Source organism: Nestor notabilis, unplaced genomic scaffold (genome assembly GCF_000696875.1).
Source record: "Nestor notabilis isolate BGI_N333 unplaced genomic scaffold, ASM69687v1 scaffold4594, whole genome shotgun sequence".
In the NCBI taxonomy this organism is placed as follows: domain Eukaryota; kingdom Metazoa; phylum Chordata; class Aves; order Psittaciformes; family Psittacidae; genus Nestor; species Nestor notabilis.
In genome coordinates, this window is record NW_009926718.1 from 106054 (window position 1) to 126874 (window position 20821).

The 20821-nt window shown below is 46.1% G+C and overlaps 1 protein-coding gene across 3 annotated transcripts in view; it reads left to right on the forward strand.

Annotated features, from left to right (window-relative positions):
* The first annotated feature begins 449 nt into the window (after nucleotides 1-449).
* GRIA1 (glutamate receptor, ionotropic, AMPA 1) overlaps nucleotides 450-20821 on the forward strand; it is a 118714-nt gene continuing 98342 nt past the window's right edge. For 2 of the 3 annotated variants that reach the window (XM_010013677.1, XM_010013676.1), the window contains exons 1-2: nucleotides 450-694; nucleotides 2839-2976. In XM_010013677.1, coding sequence (XP_010011979.1) covers nucleotides 613-694; nucleotides 2839-2976 — 220 coding nt within the window. In that variant the 5' untranslated portion in view covers nucleotides 450-612. The remainder of the gene's footprint in view (nucleotides 695-2838; nucleotides 2977-20821) is intronic. The other variant, XM_010013678.1, reaches the window with a different exon arrangement.

The window sequence follows — 20821 nt, forward strand, 5'->3', positions numbered from 1 at the left end:
TTATGATTTTTTTATGACCCCTTTGTGATCCTAATGAGCCAGGCTGTAGAGACTGATCTGTTCAACTCCTGGACCTCGGGGTGAGAGCTCAGGTTGGGAAGCGATGGATCCGAGGCAGAGGAGTTTAAGCCCTTTCTCTAGAGGAGTTTGCCACCTACTGATACGCAGGTTCCTTCTAGCTCGTGCCAAGAGAAGTTGAGGGGGAAAGCCGGGAATTGAGGGGTAGGTGGGAATTGCCCTTAGAGCCCCGGGGGGAATAGCCGGGGTGAGGAGGGAGGGGGGAGGATGCGGTACCCAGCTGTAGCTCCCACTGGGAGAAGGGGAATGAGCTGGGTGGAAGCGCCTGGCGTGTGCGTGCGCGTGTGTTGTGTGTGGCGGGGGAGGGCTGTGGATGAGGAGCGGGCTCTCTTTCTTCCTCCCGGGGCTCAGTTGATCCTGCTGCCAGGCGGTGTCGAGCAGCAGCCTCAGCGCTGGATTCCGGGCGGGGGAGAAGCGCAGCCCCGAAGGCGCCGCGGAGGGGAGTCGGGAGAGGCGGCTAAAGAGAGCGGAGCGGGGGGAAAATCAAATCTATGCTTGGAACTGGGCTTCTTTTTCGCCAATGCAAAAGGGAATATGCAGCACATTTTTGCCTTCTTCTGCACCAGTTTCCTAGGGGCGGTGTTAGGGGCCAATTTCCCCAACAATATCCAGATAGGTGAGTGCAGGGCGCGGGGGAGAGATGTTCCCCGGCCAGTGGGTAGGGGTGGAGAGGGGGCGGTGTGGGGGGGAAAACTGACCCGTTCCTTTGCTTGTAAAGGCAAAATTGTGTCTCTATGTGTGTATATGTGTGAGAGAGCGCGAGGGGGTGAACAACCAGGGCTGGATTTGTGCGTTGGTACCAGCTTTGCAAGAGCAGAGATGTATCAATTTGGCTTTGGGGGATGGGAAGATTGGGAATAAATGCCTGCATACACACCAACACCGACGGAGAAAAGTGCCTCTGAAATGGAGGAAGCACGAGAAAATTAGCTCGTTTCTTGCTCCGAGAAATGCCTGGGCTGCCATTGTGCGTTGCTGCATTTGCAAAATCAGCGGTTGCATTATACATTTTGGTGAGGATGCTCTCATCTGTAGGTAACTGGGACGAGAGGTAACAAACAGGCGCTCTCTGTTGTTGTTGCTAAAGAATAAGGGCATAGCTATTGGAGGAAGATTTTTGCATTGAAGTCTCTTTTTATTTCATGCTATTTGCTTCCCCTGCGCACCAGCAGTGCCTGTTTGATTCCCTTCTCCCTTGCTGTAACTTCTCAGTGCTCCTCTTCCTCCCTCCCCAGGTTGATTATTACTCTCCCATTGATCTTTACGGATAATGGTTTGCAACCTAGTCCCACATTCTCTTCCCTCGCATGCCGGTTTTCTTTCCCGCCTCCCTTCTTTTTACAATGCCAATCAATTGCTAATCCACCAAGTTCAGGCAACTCCTGCCCGAGTCCAGCTGCACAATCAGTGCTTTTATTGCTGTTGATGCTGCATCCTTGCCTCCCTCCCTTCCTGCCTCCCCTTTACCCCAAATTTGTGCAACATCCCAGATCTTTTTCTTTTTTTTTCCCTTTCAACGAATGTGTTTTTTAATAGCTTAACTCGGCTACGAGCATTACTCCTCTGACACGCATGATTAGGCTGGGGAGGGGGAGGAACGGGGGAGGCGAGAGGATATTCATGCACAAATAGCCCTTTCCACACAAGGAGATGCCCTCTGTACTATGGATGTGCAAAGTGCCGTTGATAGCAGGTCCTTGCTCATTTGTTTCTTCCCCAAGCCCTGGAGGGTGGGCTTTGACGCTTTCTGCTGCTTTATTTTAATTCTACCTTGTTGCTAAGAGCTTTGTTTCCCTACTTGTAAAATGCCAATAACAGTGCTCCCTTTAAATGCATATAGATTACAAGACAGCCTGAATTTAATAGCATTTTCTGGTGGCTGTGAAGGGATCTGCCGCAAGCCAAGTTTCCTGCTGGGGGAGCAGCGGGAAACTTTTCCTAGGGCCGGGTTAACGCAGCACTTTGTTCCAGGTACCTGCTGGGGGAGAAAAGGTCTAAGTCTGCCTCCAGCCTGGTCCCAGTTCCTATCCTATAATTCATCCTGTGATTCTGGGCTTGCCTGTACTTTAGCTCAGATCGATCCCTTTGAGAGTCAAGCTTTTGATTCCCTGTCCTCTTTGAGTCGGACAACTGTCTCCCGTTAAATGGAAGGGTTTTCCATGCAGCACACTTGCAGTAGCAGCAGTTGTATGGCCATGGGTCCCATGTTGCTCTGGGTCCCCATCCCCCCAGAGCTATGCCTATTGAGCCAGGCTCCACCAGTCTGCACCATACTCCGGAGTCCCATAGTGTGGGGAAACCCCTGCACCCTTCTAGAGCAAACCCCTCCTTTTAGTCAGCAGGATTTAAGCTGAGCCTAATTACAAGTGAGGGGAGGATGAAGAAAGACTCATTCCTCCTTTAGAAAGGTAACATTGGCAGTGCTTCTATTTCTATTCCTTTAAAGTTATGGGGCTGAGGAGGCTGAGCCAGATCCTGTGGTTCAGCCCGACCCTGCAGGCTGCTGGGCCCAGGGATACACCAGGGTTCCTAAATGTGATCCAGGCATTGCATAATGTTGCTGGAAAGGTTTTCTGCTCCTAGTCTGTCCACAGCAGGCACAAACCCCTGGGTCTCATGTGCTGGAGGATTTCGAGTGTAGAGGTGATTCCTGAGCTGGGGAGCTATAGCCGCTTCTTGCAGGAATATTTTGGACTGAAAAGATTGCTGATATGGGTGTCTTTAAGACCTTTCTTCTTGTTGTTCTGTTTTTCTCCCCAGGGGGGTTATTTCCTAATCAACAGTCCCAGGAACATGCGGCTTTTAGGTTTGCGTTGTCTCAGCTCACGGAACCCCCTAAACTCCTTCCCCAGATCGATATTGTGAACATCAGTGACAGCTTTGAAATGACATACACCTGTAAGTAGTGGCGTTTGCTGTGCTTCCTCTTACTTTGGCTTCTTTATTCCTGACTTTATTTTTGTGTCTAAAGTACTGAACATCTTGCTGAAGACGTGCAACTCGACTTTAGGGTCCATGCAAGAAATCCCCAAACACAAGGGTAAAGGATTCCTGAATCACTTTGGTGTGTGCTAAGACACAGGGGTGAGGTAGCGCTGCCATTATTCAGCATGTCTTGCATTTTCTCTTTCATTGCTTCCAAAGTGGTATAAGCCCCCAACAATTAGTTTCCTCTTGTTTTTCTAACTTCTGCCTAGCTCATTATGTTGAGGTTTCATTCCCATATCTCCTATAGCCGTGATGTACAACAAAGACACCCCTTTCCACCCACAGGGTGTGCAGAAGTCTCTGGTTTGTGTGAACTTCTTCCTCAGCCCCAGTTTAGCCATCTGTCCTTGTAACTTAAGAAAGACCTAGCAGAAAACAGCAGCTTGGTGCAAGTGGAGTCTGGATCCAAAATAAGGGGCATGCCTGATAATGAGAGAGAGCTAAGAAAGTTCTAGTTTCACAAATAAGCAAAATCATTTGCTCTAAAAACAAGTATTAGAGAGTGAATTTGCACCACAAAATTGATTTTAGGGTGTATGTGCACCCTGCTAAAGCATAGCACCTTACCTGTGCTGCTCATGTTATGCGATATAGCCAGGAAAACTAAAAACTGCCAAGATTGGCAGCAATGAACAAGATCAGGAGGGAACCAGAGGAAAACAGAACCTGTAACACAGCCCTGTGGTTGCATTAGGGGCTGGTGCAGTGTTTGTTTCCCTCGGAGAGAGTTGCTTGGCGCTGTGCACAGGGGCTTGCACCTCTAGGATGCGATGCACAGAGAATTTCTCAGTATGACCTGGTGTCAGACGCTGGTTTCACTCTCTGAGCCTGGGTGTGTGTATGAGGGCATCCAGGAGAGCCTGGAGGAACCCTTCTCATTGCAAAGCCTGTTGGATTTGTTGTTGGCTCACGTCTGTCGTATCCCTTTTGACTCATCAAAACATCCTTTCTGCAGTTTAGTCATGTGGAGAGTGGGGTAGAGGTGGACACAAACTGTTCTCTCCACTGAGAAATACGCAGAAGGGAAAGGTGCTTTCCTGCAAACAGAAGCAGGAATAGGAGAATTAATAAGGCTCTTTGAAGGAAAAAAAAAAAGAAGTTGTGATTTTTTTTCTGTTGGAGGGTTTGCAAATACAAGTTTGCAGGAATTTCCTGGACAGTATGACATAGAAGAGAGAAATAAGTTCGGCCACTCTTTCATTGGAGTGTCTAATGACACATCTAAAGATTTTATATTTTCCTTAATATCTCTCTTATTTGCCAGCTACAAGGTTTCCATCAAGGAAAAGCAACTATTTCAGCTCAATCCAATGGCACTTCCTTGGCAGGAAAACTAGACAAATAGAACTAAGAAGGCAGACCGTCTATCTATCAAGGGAAAGCATCACCCTCCTGGGGTAGAGTTGCTGACTGTGGCTGAGGATGAACTATTTCAGTGCTGATAGCAGGAAGAAAGCAGAAACTGCAAGAATATCACTAGAATAAATTCTCCATCTGTGCATAGTTTTCTCTCCCTCTCCATGCCTGCCACTAATGGTTTTGTTTACAGCACTAACCTTGATAGCAAGACCACGATACTAGTTATGCTTCAGAAATCTGTCATTAGTACCACAGGGGCAGCGGTGGTCTCACAAAAGCTGAATGGAAGCAAGACAGCCTCCCAAAGGATGTTATATTTGAGCTCTATGTAGGGCACATTGTCCTAGATCAGACCAGCAGAGCACTGCGCACAGCCCAACTTTGCTTGTCCTCATTTTTCTTTTCTTATAATTAAAAACTTCCTAAGTCCTGCCTGACTATGGAAGGCAGCATTTGTTTTGTAAGCACTAAAGAAGGTGGTGTTCCGTTTACCTTATAGGAGATAAAAACCCAACCCAAAAAAACCCAGGCAATTAGGAGACCTGGTTTTAGTACTACAGGCTGGAATGAAACTTTTGCCAGGAATTATCTCCTTCCTCATCTTCCAGCAAATTCCATCTGCCAAGACTAGATATCAGCAGAAAGATCTGTTTATTTGCAGAGAATAAAAACCCTGCCCATGCAGTGGTCGTTGTCTTTTGAGAAAAGACTGGCCATGCTACCAGTTAAAAGTACCAGGTTTTGTTCCCATGGAGATAGAGAACACAGCATTTCCTTGTCACTGGCATTACCTGTTTCTCTGACGGATAAGTCAAGAGTGTTTGGACCCCATAAACCTGGAGCTGCCCCCATCAGGGTCTCTAAAAGGACATATGACGATGACTTATGCATCCTAGCCCCATAGCTAGCATCCATCCTCGTGTGCTAAATGATATCCTTATGGCACCAGCATCAGCAGCAATACAGGAAGTATATTAAAAATCAACGGTGATGGCAGAAGTAAAAAGCCTTGTTGGGCAGCTTGTGAGGCAATGATGAAGTGGCAGGATGAACTGCAGCAAAATGACAGCACCCTGTCTAAGGAGATCATATGCAAAAGATGTCTCAGCATCAACTGTGACACTGTCTACCTCTGCCTGACACGTATCTGCTTGCCAGTTAGGATGAGCAAGCTCTGGTGTGACAGTAGGTGAATTTGCAGTATGAGATGCCCCTATTTGTGCACCAGTGACAGTGATAGGGAGCCGTTAATGATGTGCTAGTGATGATCCTCAGTTGGTAACAATAATACCCATGAAAGTGATAAATCTATAAACTATCAGGAGGATGCTGTTGTTACTGGGCTGTTGCTGTGAGGCGTGCCTCTGTGCCTGATGCAAGGTCACAGGAGGTCTGAAGCTTAGGGGAGAGAGCTGCAAATTCCTATCCCTGGAAAGTGTGCATTGGGCACAAGCATAGTGTTGTTTTGGCAGCAAAAGGGTGAGACGTTGCTTACTTGAGATAACCAGTGCTGAGAATAGTTCTTCTCTTATTCTTTATCTCAGCCTCCATTCGTGCACGTGTAACGCGCATCCCCATCCTGTGCAAAGCCCAGGTCCTTGGGGAATACAAGTTGCTTCAGCCACAGCTCCATGGCTTTATTTAATTTGTGGCGCAGAGACTCCTGCTTTTGGCCTCTGCTGGAGTCCCCAGGTGAGTCCCAGCAGCATCAGGCAGATGGTGGTGGTTGCTCTCACTGCGCAGGGAAGAGGATGGCTCAGCGTCAGACTTCTCTGTCAGTGACCTGGGGGACATGCCTTGTTGAGCAAGAGGTGAATCACCAGCTTGGTAAATTTGTCCCTGCAAAACTCAGGTCATCACTTGCAGGGATGACCAGTGACCAAAAATAACCCTCTGTCCAGAACTGTGCTCTGTGGCTTTGCTGATGCAGCCATCAGCTTTTGTGTACTTAGGTGCTGGGCTACTGAGAAGGGACCTTCAGGAGCTGCATACCTGAAACAGAGAGGTCTGCACTGGACAGCAGCAGGATTTTGCAGCTGAAAAAAAACGTGTAAAGAGGCTGAAAACCAATGAATTATTTATCCCTCTCCTCCTGTGTATACACAGCTACAGTTACTGTGGGGTCCTCAGAATGAGTACAGGCTGTGGGTGCTGCTAGAGTATCAACAGTTGAATCTGTTCTGCATATTAGAAAATGAACATGTAGTTTGGAATCTGTTCATATTTTATGAAGTCCTCACAGCACCAATTAGAGAGGGATTTGTAGCAATCACTCATTCTGTGCTTATGTTCTTATCAATAGCAGCAAGCTTAGATCTAGATCAGCTATGAAATTAAGTATTACTTTTTCTTCTTTTTCTTAGATACTTATGTATATAGATAGAGTATTCCTGGAGATTGCTTTTTATCTCATAAATTACCTCCCAGAGACAGGAAGGAATAGGCAAACATTTGAATGTTCTCAAATGAGGATCTAAATTTGGCCTAATTAAACCATTATTGCATGTTGAATTTAAAGGAAGCTTCTTTGTTGACAAACATATGATGGTCGGCATTTCTTAGAAAGGTGTTGCAGTAATTATTCCAGCAGCAATCAATTAAAATGCAATTTTTATAATTAAACTTCCACAGTCTAAATAAGCCCTGTAATAGTATGTAATTGTTGTGGTGTTGGTAGACTTGTTTTTATTTTAGCAGTGTCAGAAATCTTGTCTAAGTGCTTTGGGATTTTTTTTCCCCTGCAGAGCTCAGGATGCTAGCTATGACTATTTAATGTCAGTTAAGCCAGCAGAAACATGGATTTAATGATCAGATGCAGCCTGATTAATATAACATAGGTATTACAAGGAAATACATCTCCTTAGATTTTTGTAATAGGAAAAGTTGTGTTTCAGGCAGATGAATCACAGAACATCAATTCACGTTAGATCAAATTGAGGTTAAGGATGCTCAATTTCTGGCAGGCATGGGCTGTAGCTTTCCTTGTAAGCGCATGTTTGTTTAGTGAGATGCCAGCACCCCACAGAGTCAGCTCCAGCCTTAAGAAGGACTCTGATAGGTGTAATCCTGCCAAACAGGAGGGAGCAGGTCCTATGGGTGACACCAACCTCCTGAGTCCAAGGTCTCTGCAGGGGCTCTGGGTCCTTGGCACTCACAGTTGCCACTGAAGAAGGTGGGAGCTTGTCCCATATGCTTTCACCAAGAAGGAAAAGCATTTAAAACATGACTTCTGAGCCATTTACTCAGCTACGGCTGCCAAGACAGGGAGGATTGTCTGTTTGCCTTCGCAGTCTTGGGCATAGAGAGCCTTGGGTGAACATGCTCCAATATCATCAGCAGGGACACTGATGGGGCTCCACTGTCATTTGACATGGGCAGCCCTGCTGAGATGCTGGCAATGCACATCATGAATGGGTTTCTCCTGGTCTTCTGTGTCCATTTCTCTCTAAAAGGCATGGGGGCACTTATTCTTTGCATGGCTATTTTAAAGTATTTAATTTTTTATCCTGGGTTGTGGGAGAGTTGCCTGCAGAGAAAAACTGAGATGACACAATTAGGAAAAACCAGAGGGAGGAGTAAGGGAACTTCACATCTACAAACCTATCTGCTCATCTGAAAAGGATCCCAAATACTTGTTGGTGATAAGCAAAAAATAGAGTGAAGAGTAAAATTTGGGCTCTGCAGCAGGTAGAGAAGGGATGTGAGAAACAGTGAGCAGCAGAGGCCAGACCTGTCCATTGTGTGATAGTCACAGCTTTCACTCACAGCTTATCCTTCCTTCTCTAAAAATAAAGCTTTTTCATGTGATGGGGATCCTACTAAGCCAGAAATACATGGGCTTTATTTTTTGGCATATTTAGCAAGGTGAGAGTGGAAATCTTCACGTGGCTGCAAGGAAGGCAGTGTGGGGAAGCTCACTGTTCCTTACCAAAACTGTAGTGGGAATTTTAGATATATATGTTTACATTTCCCTTAATAGGGTTAGGGCCCCAAAGGCAATAGCTCTCTGCCAGTAGAAATGGAAACAGTCTTGGTTAGCTTCAGTAACACGTGGAGCTCAGAGCAAACACAAAATCAACATGCTCCTTAAAGAGGTAATAAGTCAGGGAGACTTTAATATTCTGCAGATCCAAATTCTCTGGGGTGCGGTATTAACACAAGTCTGAAGACAAAGATGCATTTATTTCAATGGCATTCTTTTAAAGAGAGACAGATTTTTACTTCTCTGCGTTTAGTTGTGTAGAATTGAAACAGGGTAATGTTTTTCCCAGAGAAAAGTGCTGTCTGGTAGAGCATGGGGTGCCCTCTGGGAATACCTGTGGAAGGCAGGTATTGGGCAAGATGCAGAAGAGGGGTTGAACTGAGCTATTAGAAATCTGCCATCATCCCAGCAAAAAACCCCAGTTCAAAATAATACCAAATGATTAGAATAATAACAGAATGCTCTCCAGCAGAAACTGTTCCCTGCTCACCTGCTGAAATACACAATAATGAGTCTCTAGTTGAATTTCTCACGCTGCCCTTTAGCAGCCAGACCTGGTTGTTCCCTCTGGGACATTCTTAAAAACACTAAGCACCACACCAACACAAAAGGACAAAAAAACCCCTCCAGCAATGTTGGTTTTTGTTATTAACATATATCGATTGTTTTCCCTATTGTCTGTAAACCACACCCTTGTCAATCCTCATCCAGGGTTGCAGTTCATGAGGAGACATGCTTATGCACCACAACAGTGATTGATCCCTTGAGGAAGTAGTAGTAATCGGCAATGGAGAGGCAAATAACAGCTACAAATTGCCATATCTTGGCTTCTTCAAGAGGGTCTTTTCATTTTTGGATTTTATTTGTTTTTGACAGAGTGGAGGAGTGAAGGAAACAACTGATGTCTAAGATTGAGATGTAGCATACAATTGATGGCAGGATTCTCATGCGAATATAGCATATGTGTCTGCATCTCTATGCTATAGGAGTCTGGGCTTTGATTTAATAAGCGAGGTCCTGTAACTGTGCTAATAGAGATCAAGTGGGGGGGAAATGAAAGGTCGCGGGCTGGAGGGTCACAGGAGAGATACAGAAGCAGCTGTAGGTAACCTGTTTGTGAAAGGATCTCCCATGTAAGGGGAGGGCTATTTCTCACCTCCCCACCCTCTCAAATGATTTGCTTTGATCTTTGCTAGAGGTAAACTTCAATGAGCAAAAGACATCAGTGACTACACTGGTTCAGTGGTGTTTTTTCTCCTGCTGGCCTGCCAATATTCCCTGAGTGCCTCAAGCCTTGTTAGCTTTCCTTCCACACACAGCATCTACACCCCATACAGTGTGACGTATGAGAAAGAGGATGGTGGTGTTATTCTGACAGGTGAACAGCATAAAAAATTATCAGCAGGCACTAGAGCTCGTGGGGAGAGCCCAGGCTAGTCCAGCAGAGAGCACACAGGGACAGAGGATGGAGAAATGCGGGGTCAGGAGCAGTGCTTGGAGACCCATTATGGGAAAGAGGACAGGCACCAGTCCTAGAGGGACTGTGGACATGATGTAGCTGGCATTTTCCCTTTTCTCTCTTTTCAGCCTTTAGCAAAGCCAGAGGAGATTTTGCTTTCTAAGGGCTCTGCCACCTTCTGCCCAACTATAAGCTGGAGCCTGCTGGTGTCATCCATCTGTCCAGCATGGCAGCTTAGCTCTCTCCTGGCCTCCCTCTTCCTTGGTGCAACTGCTGCAAAGCCAAACCTGGGTGCCTAGAGCATAGAATCCTCTGCATGGTGTGGTTATTGCAAACTGCCAGCATGTATAACACAGTCTGCAGCCACAGTCCCAGTATGCCTTTGTCCTTCACCTTCAGTCAGCCTGTGCAGCACGATGTCTTGCATCCTTATTGCATGATGTGCATGTACCTTTTATACATGGCTTATTGCATGATACGCACGTGAGCGGGTGGCTGTGTGTTGGTCCTGAGATGGGACTGTTTGGCCATGGAAAAGGGAGACAACACATGCTGGGACGTAGACCACAGTGGGGTGAAGGTTAATTGGAAAGGAGGCTCTTGTTGGAACACACATGGCAGAGGAGGGTCACCCTGGGGGTGACTGATGGGTGTCTAGCACAGACGCAGACCAGCGGGGAAATGGGGGCAGGTCTGGGCTGCCAGCACTGTGTCTGCAAAGAATTGAAGTAACCACTAGAGCCAAGGCTGAGAAAGAGGCCTGGCCTGCAGGGAGTTCAGGGGGAAATGTCTTTGTGCAGAAGGTGATTAATGTCTTTAATGAACTACCAAAGGAAGTAATAGAAGAGGCTGTGGGGACGTTGCTGTTACAAGCAAGGCTGAGGAAGCGAGCTGAGGCACAGCCCATGCAGCAATGCTGTTTCCAGTTCACTGTCCCAGAAAAACAGTCGGGCACAGCAGCTGTCCCTAGTCCTGGGCAAAGGCAGAGCCGAGTGCACTTCACAGATTTAATCAGAATTAACTCAGCCTTCCAGCCTGTCCTGGTTCTGAGGTCTTCTCTGCTCTACTCATTATGACTGTGCTAACAAAAACCCACTGTGTGCAGCTTCAAGATGTGGGGATGGTAACTGGGGAGCTCCTGTGTTTGTTGTGGGGACAGCAAAGAGGGAGGCTTTGGGGAGAGAAGACCCTCACTGGAGGCTGGGACCTGGATTAGCCTAAACTGACAAGCACTGAAAGCCGTTACTTGTTTGGGAACACATGAGAAATGTGTGGATAAAGTCAGGCAGACTTCTAACATTGAGTCATCTATATCATAACATCTACCACCTTAGCAGCCTTGTGTGCCAAACTCAGCAGAGACCATGGAGGGAGCAGGCACCTCTTCTGAACCCGCAGATCCCCATGAGGTCGCCCAGTCACAGCCACCCACAGATGAAACCCAGCTTTTCCTGTTCCCAGACATGCCTGTGTTTATGCGCTAATCATTAGGGGTGAGTTCACCATGCAGCCCTCAGGAAGGAGGCGAGATAGCTCCTGCATTTCCACTCCTGCTTCCAGAGCAACCACACACCTTCAGAGAGGACCCCTTCCCAAAACGCCCATATCGCCTTGTTCTGGAGTAACTAGAACTAGTTTGGGGTGTATAGACTTGCTCTACTAAAGAGGAAACTCATTGAAGCATTGCCACTGTTTTAGTGAGGCTCAGCAGTCACACTGGAGTGGTAAAACCAATGTACAGCATCTCAGATGGCAGCTGTCAGTTAGAAACCATTCTCTTCTTTGCTTGGGAAGCTTTAGACCATCAAAGCTTGTTCTCAAGAGAAGTTCTTACATGTGCCTTCAGTACAAATGCTGGATGCACTGTCCCCTAATGGAACTTTTCCTTTCTCTGTGAAGTGCCAGGTAAAGCAACAGAACTGCGTGCTTAGGTCAGTGCTGCTTTGCCAGGTATCTGTGGAGGTACAGAGGAAGAGTGAGGAAAGAAGCAAGCCCAAGCTTGATCCAGGATGCTCGTGCCATGACACTGCTTACATGCTGTAGCAGCATCCTTAAGCAGCAGGTCCTAAGTCCTTAAAGCATGAAGTTAACTTCTCCCCTCTGACTTTTCTGGCTAAGGATTAGATGCCTTCATCTAAGCTACTTATCAAGGATACCCCTGTAATCAGCAGTGAGCTCTCCAGTGAGCCATTCTTTTGAACTGTTAGACACTCGTCTTAGTACAGGAGGTATTGCCCTCCAGAGGTGCCTGCTTATCTCCCTGTCGATACGAGAAGCCAAGGTGGCAAACTGGGCTTAAAGAGCTTACCATGGGACCTTGAGCAGTAGGTGAGATGAATCTTACCCCAAAGTGTCTGCAGCTGTACCATGTCCTTCTGCTAAATTCCTCAGTACTCTGCTGAAGGTGGTACCTCTGTGGTACCAAACATTTTCCTGCTCTCCCTGTGAGAGAGCAGGAAAGGGTTGTAAAGGCTTTGACAAAGCAGGCATCACATTGCAGACAGGCAGTTTTCAGTTGTGCTATTCTAATGTATTGCTAAGAAGTGAAGAAAATATATGCTCATGGCATAGAAATTATTTGTTTTGGGTTAATCTTCTGTATTTGGGTACAGTACCACAGTGGTCCTTCAAGCATGGGGGTCTGCTGTTGTCCTTGGACATGTTCTCATCCTCTAGGCCTGTTCTATTTCTCACTTTTCATAGGCTCACTGCCGGCAATAGTGTTTGCAGGGCTCTAGCAGCAATGTCTGGGTTTGCTTTTGCTGTCTGTTCTTTAAGCAAGTCTCTTTTTCCCCTCTTTCTGTTGATGTGCTCCTGGCTGATACTGCTTTTTCCTAAGAGTAGGCTCCAGGGGACCATAGAGTTGGGCTCATCAGGGGAGGAATGCCTTCGGATGCTAACTGTACCATTTTCAAAACAGCACCCTGGGATTTGACTGAGCACTCCCCACTAGCTGTAATGGGAAGAGCACAGTTAAGCCCTACATGGTGCTAGAACAAATCTTGTGGGCTTTTTTGAGGAAAAAAACCCCAAATCAACAAGCTGTTTGGCCTGAAAAAAACCTGAGTAAATTCTAAAGTAGCATCTTTTAACAGATGAGTCAAATCAGGCCCAAAACTATGGATCAAAACACACCTGAAAATCCTGGGGATCCTCCAAATCCCATCCCATTCTGGTCCTGAGGTCTGATTGCCATTTGACAGCAATCTCAGGGGAGTGTGATAGCAAAGTATGTTCAGGTTTCCTGTTCCAAGCCTATCTCGGGAAGGAAAGTAAAAGTGTGAATCCAGGCTAGCAACTCGAGCAGAACAACTTTAAAATCATAAAGGGGAAAAAGAAAATCATTCCTGTTGGCTGGCAGGGCTGTGCAGTGGAATCTGGAACAGTGTCATGGGGGCTGGGGGTGGAGGGAATTGGGGTCAAGATGACTGAGGTAGAGCAGCATCCTCTGGTACTGCTGCCTTTGGGGAAAGTGTGTTTGTCTCAGCACTGTCTGTGTGAAGCCTACAGCCAGAGGAATGAGGTGTGTTGCTGTAGGACTACAGGCGCTTGTGCGTGGTTCATGTCCAGAGCTTCAGAGGTGTAGCACGCTGGAGTGAGATTTGCAGTGTTTTCCCAGCTATCCTTGCCTGCAGCCAAACGCAGCAAATTATTCACTTTCAACAACAGCAAATTTACATTAAATAAAGGGCTCCATCAAAAGGAAATTGCACTTGACAGTCTCCCTTTAGCCACTGGAGAGCAGCAAGCAGACAGGCGCAGGAGGCTGCCTTCCCATCCCTCGATGTCTGCGTGTTCTGTGGTTTTGGCATTGCGAAAATGGGAAGCAGCTGTAAGCCCTTTGGATCACAAATGGATCTGGGAGTCTGCTACCTCAGCTAACAACTCATTTATTATCAGGGAGCAGACAGTTTCCTCTGAGCCAGTGCAATCTATCATTTCTTAAAGAAGCTGCATGAGATTGAAAGAATTTGCTTTAGGAATTGGCACCTGGAACCCTGTAATGAGTCCATCTTTGGGAAGAAATCTACTTCCTCTCCAAGATTTCTGTTTCCCAGCTTCAGCTGGAACAGCCTGTGGGTACCAGGGCAGGCAGGGATGCACTCATTTTTCTGAGAAGTTTGAGAGTGTCTCTCCTCTGAGAAATTCCTTCTCTCTCTGTGCCCAAAATACTGATGAAGGGAGGGTTAAGAGACTATTCCAGCCCCTTTCATGAAACCCTTTGTGCAGCTCCAGGTGGATTAAATCTGTCCCACAGTATCTCACCCACAATCAGCACCCACTGTTGCCTGGTCTGGATTTCATGCTGTTTCATCACAGCGCCACTTCCTTTGCCATGTCAGTCCGTTTGCCCCAAAGTGTGGGGTTATACAGTGAGAAAGAGAATATGGGGTCATGCTGCAGCCCCAAACACATCCCTGCACACAGACACTTGCAGTCAAAGCAGCTCTGCCAAAGGGTGCTTCTCTGTTGTTTTGCTTAGTGTACCAGGCAAGGGTCTCCCGAGGTCTCCTGTGCAGGTGTTGAGTGGTTTGATGTGGGCACTCCAAATCCAACCCTCCTTTGCTACACAGAGCAGTGAGGTGATGAATACCCCTGTTAATTATGCTCTTTGCAGCAGCTATGAGCTCACACACCAGTGTTTTCGGCTGATGGTATCTCCTGGCTGCTTAAAAGCCCAGTCTCCCAACATGTTTCAGGGGGATTTGCTGTCAGAGTCAGGAGGAGAGTTGGTAAGATGTGCTGGTGCATGTGGGATGCCCTCAGGTGATGGGACACCATGTCCCTCTGCAGATATTTTTCTAAGTTTTCATATTTAGTTGGTTGATGTGATTTAACCTTTCTTCCTTTAATTTGCACTTATGAATTACTCCAAAGCCAGCATTTGTCTCAATTTTGGTTTTGTTTTTAGACATCTCCTCAGTGTGAAGGGAAACCACAGCTACAAGCACTTGCTTCTGCACTATTGATTTCCTGGATTGTGGATCAAGCCCTTCCTAAAGAAGATTCACTTGATTCAAAGGCATTCAGGGAGGTTTTGTAGTCTGTGATCCCGTCACTGCTCTCCTTACCTTTCCTGCAGATTTTGCCCAGCAACACTATGCTCCACCCTGATTTTTGCTTGTTCTTCCCTTCCCTGCAGCAGGATTTTCTTCTTGGCCGTTCTGCTCCTGTCTGTGCCTGTAACCGTTGCAAGCCCCACACTTAAGATGTCATGACCAATATCAAGGCTGTCCTGGTTTCTGCTGTTTGCCAGTTGCACCTCCCTCATGTCATGAGCTTAGTAAACTCTCACAGCAGCACTTCACCATTGTATTTGTTTACCAAGTATCTGGGGCCCTGATTGTTAGCTTAGGTTTGTAAGTACCCAAAATCAGATCTTTAGAGGCATTTCAGTGTTTACTGATACCTCCAGGAGCATGACTACCTAAATGTGATGTAGTGTATTCTAAGTGATGCTGAGTGTCCCTGTGGGTCTGTTTCCAGCATAGTGCAAATAGGATTAATGGATTTTTATTTGTATTTTATCCAAACCATTTTTTTAATGACAGAACAAGCCAAAAGCAGGATTATGACTGAAGGCTGTTTTCCATGGAAGGTGTGCTTTTCTGCTCTTGTCTCTGGTGATGCTGCTGTCTGCAGCAGAACAGGCTCAGCAGCAAATAAACCAGGATGGCTCTATTGGTCCACTTTCCTCCTGCTCACACATGGGTCACCCCATTTCTGGGCATTTGTCTGCTCTACAGTTTGGGTAGATAAGGGGAAAAGACAGCACTGGGTGCTCCCTGCCTGGCTGTGCTGCGGTGGAGGGTGCAGAGCTCGCATTGTTGCACTCAGCTCTTCCTCTTTGGCTTGGTTTGGCACAGTGCTGTGGGACACCTTTGTGGGAGCTGATCCCCTTCCCCAGGTCCTCATCTGTCCCAGAAAGAGATCTTGCCTTGAGGTCATGCATTGGTCTCACACCTTTGTTTTCTGTTTTGTCAGAGGAGTCTCCTGTTAAGATCAGATGACTGAGGAGCTCTAATGGCTTCTCTGTGGCATTTCTTTACTGAAGAAGTGAGAGGAAAAAAATGTGCAAGTGGATACACTGAGATATCACTGGTAAAAAACCCAGAAAATAAGGTCTTGCAAGAGTACATTGAGGAAAAAAAAGAATTGAATTTTAGGAAAGTTGTAGAATCAGGAACAGTGATAAATGGGAGCTGAAAGCTTGTGGCAAGTGCATTAGAGACAGCCTCTAACATGTTCTTTAAATCAACATTTGTTGTAGTTTGGCCCCATCCACAGACAGCAGATAAAGAACGCAGTGGAATGCCTCCTCTGGTTCTGTGTCCCATTGCTCTAACCATGGAGCTGTGTATTAGTGAAGGCACCAGCATGAAAGAGGTCCTGAGAGAGCAGCATTTGATGCATTGGGCCATGGAGGCTTTTCTGCACGGGATGAAAGACTAATCACTTTTCAGACATGTTCCAGGTTTAACAGAGACTTTGATTTCAAGCCTCAAATGACCTACCTGTGCCTTTGAGACCTTGGCTGTGCCAGCAGCTTTTCTTTCTGAGGTGTGCAAGACAGTATGTGAAGAGTGGCTTCAGGGACAAGTTACATCTTGAGTTTGGGGATGCTTTCCCATCCTGGTGGCTACTTTTTGTTCTTTTTCAGTGAGACTGGACTGGAGGGAGTGGGAAGGGCTGGCATTGATAAGGCACCACCAAAGCCACCCTGGGAATATTTGGAGCCCCCTCTAATTCAGTAACATCCATTTAGGCGGAAAGGGCTTGGTGCTTGGAAGGAGAGACGTGCTTTCTGTAACTGTCAGACTGTCGATAAATAAGTAGAATGACATGAGCGAGCACTTGCCCATAGGATAGGACACGTCTTTGCATTTCTGGACTGTCTCATATTGTCCTCATTTTGCTTAGGCTCGTGTTTGCATGCTCTTTCTTATAAATCTGGTCCCCCTTTGGGAGGGTCCATAGATTGTTCACAAGTGGGGATAGCCGTGTGGTGCATACCCAGAGCTCTCCCATGTCTGTTGGCACATGAGCAGCAGGATATAACGTCTGGTAAGTGATGGGGGAACTAATCCTCTTCTGGAAGCACCAGGCAGCATATGTGTAAAGGCCGTGTAGGTGCTTTGAGTGGGTGAATAGAAACTACCTCTGCACGCAGGATCCCTGGGCACATTTTCCCCAAGCAGACTTTGCCACAGAGCAGCCTGGCAAAGTGGTAGTGCTAAGGGGCCATGCTGAGTTGCCACAGTCCATATTATTCACCATCTGTTCTCCCATTGCTGTTACGACACCAGGAAGATGTCCTTCACATCAGCAGAGTAGGCTCATTCATCTCCGCTCCCCAAGGGACAAGAACATGATTCACCTGCTCATTTCAATCTTCATCTTCCTCCCCAGATATGGTGCTGGGGTTTGGCCCATATGGCCAGCCAGCTTGGCTGCACCCTTAGCACCATGTAGCCTTGCCAGAGATGGGACAAGCGCAGTGCTGGGGATGAAAACTGACATGACTAAGCCACTTTGGAAGAGGAGGGACTGAAACAGCTCTCCTTCTCCCCCACTGCCTACAGGGAAGCATTTCATCTCCCAATGGGAAGAAATTCGCAGAGCTGTATTTAAAATACTAACCCTTGCACAAAGGAGGACGGCTTCTCTTGATTTCACTTTTGTGTAGCACCAGGCGGCTTCGTGGTGGGTGAAAATTTCCATTCATCTCAGCCAATGTGCCCTCAAATTTCCTTTTTGATTTTCAAGGACTGAAGAAAGATTATCGATAACTCTAAATTGAGCAAAACTTTTCTTTTCTAGACACACTTCCTTAGGGGAAAAAAGGTTGAAAGGCTGTGGATCCTCTTCTTGTCTGAGCCAAGCCTGTCACCCCACTGGGATTAGGATGCGTTAGATAAAAGCTAGTGGGCAAGTGGCTTGCTCTCTCCATATGTCTTGCAAGCTGCTTCTCCATGTAAGGAAGGCAGTTTGGGGGCACTTCCCTCCCACTACTGCCCAAAGTGTTTAACTGGTTGCGACTGGAAACCCACCAGGCTTTAGGGATTCCAAGCAGACCATGAACCATCCCTAACCCACACAGAGCCAAGGAAATGCCTTCATGTCTACAATAAAGCAAGCAAAAATCAATTCCTTTGGGCTTACTTTTTCCCAAGTCAGGACCTTCCATAATCAAAAGACTAGATGCAGCCCAACATAAGTTTCCCAGCAGACCCAACGTAGATATGTTGGCTATATTGCAAATAAGGAAAAATCTATGTTTTCTTTCTTTTTTCCCTGCTGTGATTTAGTAGCAGTGATTGTGGTGAGGTCTGGAGTTTTCCAGCCTGAGCTTGGCAGAGAAAAGTAGGAAATGTCTAACTACTGCAGGAATTATAATTACTGTCTGGCATTTCTGTGGCTTTATCAGTGTATGAAGTGAATTCTGGGAGGGCTGTAAACAAACTCTTTCTCCCAGGGTGTCCTCAGTTCGGACCTTGGCACATGCAGGTGTATTTCTTAGAGTGACTCCCTTCTGAGTTGCAATCAATAACAAAAATAACGGTGGGAACAGTAGAATGCAAGGAAGTCAATATGCCTGATACAGTGTCCTCATCATCCCTATATGGGAAAGCAGCCACTTACTGCCTATAAAATCTTCTATTTTTTGAGGATATTAGAGGTTGCCGGGGGAGGCATTGGCTTTATTTAAATGCCTGAAATATTTATTGAGGACATGCATCCTCTATATTCTCTCATGATAGGATGCCCCAAATCCAGTGACACTAATTAGCTACTTAAACTTCTTCTTTTTTTTTCTTCCCTTCAGCTACGGCCAAATCTCTCTGGATTTAACAGCACAGCAAAGATTTAACAGAAAGTTTAAATGGGAAAAACATATGAGAGGAGAAATTGTAGGATAAGATTCTGTGCCTGTTAACTGATGGCATTTATAAATTATAGCTGAAGATGTCATATCAGTCGGAATGGAAAACAGCTTAGTGGATTATAAAAATACTCTCTATAAACCATTTTAATGACTAATTTTTTTTTTTCCTTAAATCTGTTATGGTAGGTGTCATAAAAATGAATTCTAGCAGAAAGGATAAAAATTTTCCCTTGGTAAAGTGGCTAACTGGTGATTAAAGGCTGTCAGGCAGAACAAACTCTTGATTAGGCTGAGGTGCTGTTGGCTAAAGACAGCAGCCTCCCATTTTTGGGGAGGTGAGTTTGTTTGTGGATGAAGTAGATCCAAACCCATAGGGAAAATACCACTGCAGCAAAACGTTTTCCCATCCCAGTGCAGCTTCTCTCAGCCAGGAAGAGAGGAAGGCTGAGGAGCAAGCAGCGGGAGCAGAGCTGTGGGTCAAGGGCTACATCAGGGACTGTTTTGGGGTAGGATGTGAAGGGAAATTATATAGGGGCAGCACATCAAGAGGGAAGAGCCAGAGCTGCTGGAAACTGAAGCTGTGGATGGGAGATAGGATGGTGCAAAAAGATGGTGTGTGTGGAGTCTTGGAAGGAGCCATGAGGTGGTGATGGACAGAAAGATTCTGGTGTCTACCAGGCTGCAGTGACTGGTTCCACCACTTCTTGAGTATTGAAATTAAAACTAAACTTGCAAGAAAGCGATAAAAAAAGAGAATTGCAGCTTTCTGTCAAGAAACATAGTTTCTTGTGGCCAGTACTTGCTGGTAAGTGCCATTTCAGAGAGGTTTCCTTGCTCATTTCCGTGGCCCCTGAGCACCTTCTGTCCCCTCCCATGCCTCATTTTGAAAATCACAGCCAACGCTCAATTCTAGGTTGGGATATTTAAGGATGCAATGTTTTGTGGTACATTTCCAAGCTGCTTGCATAGGAAAGGGTAAATGACCTACCTCTCCCTGTCCCTTCACAGACTAGTTCCCAGGAGGCATTCAAAGGCGCCTGTTCTCTCGCTGCCTTTGAAGGCTTTGTGTCAGTCCTCCTCATAGATACTTGTACTTTAGGCCTCCTTTGTGTCCTGCCCGTATTATTTTTTTCCAGAAGAAGAAATCTGCATGTGGGATAGAAACGGTATTAACTTTCCCAATGTGAGCTCGCAGCAGAACTGTATTTGCAGCGTGTCATTGGGGTTGTGTCAGGCTATTTCCACAGGGAGGCAAGATTTAGTTTATGGACTCCAGCTGAGCACCTTACAGCACCAGTACAGAAAAGGCAATTTACCAAATTAAATTGCACAATATAGGATGTCAAGCAGCCTACTTCTGGGTCCTGTTCTCTGCAAGGGACTTCGTCGTGACATGAGCTAAAGGGATGAGTAACAGCCTTCAAATTGAAAGCTGATGAAAAAAATCTCATGCAGAATAATCCAAGGGCAACCCATACCCAAGTTCCCCAAGCTCCAGTTGAGGTGGGGATGTGTTTTCAGTCATAGAGATGAGCTGTCTTGCCTCTAGGCTTTTTCTGTTCTTTTGTATAAATCAACCAAGGGCTATAAAAGGAATTTGTGGAAAAAAATGGGATTTATCTGGCCCCTTTCCTTCCTTTCCCAACACTTTTTTTCCTGTAGATGGCACAAGTGTGAGTCTTTTTGTTCGTCTTACACAGAAAGTACCCAGAGGGGAAGAGATCTTCAGGACACTTGATTGATATATATGTTTTCACAGGGAAATCAAAAAGAAGAAAAGTTGGGAGAGGTCTTCTGACTACAAAGATTTGTTATTTAAAACTGGGGGTATTATTCAGAGACAGTACTGGAATAGTGACTTTTTCAATTTTATAGTATCGCTGTATTTGGAGGTTTTGCTTAATAACCTGTTTTCTGTGTCAGATTATGCTCTGGGAGACTGTTTTCGTTTTTACAGAGTTTCCAGCCCAACTTTCTTGGAGGTATGAATAGACTGTACCTTAAACCTTTACAAACCACACAGCAGCTAAGTAGATTATGCAATTTATTAGCACTGTTAAGCCCATCA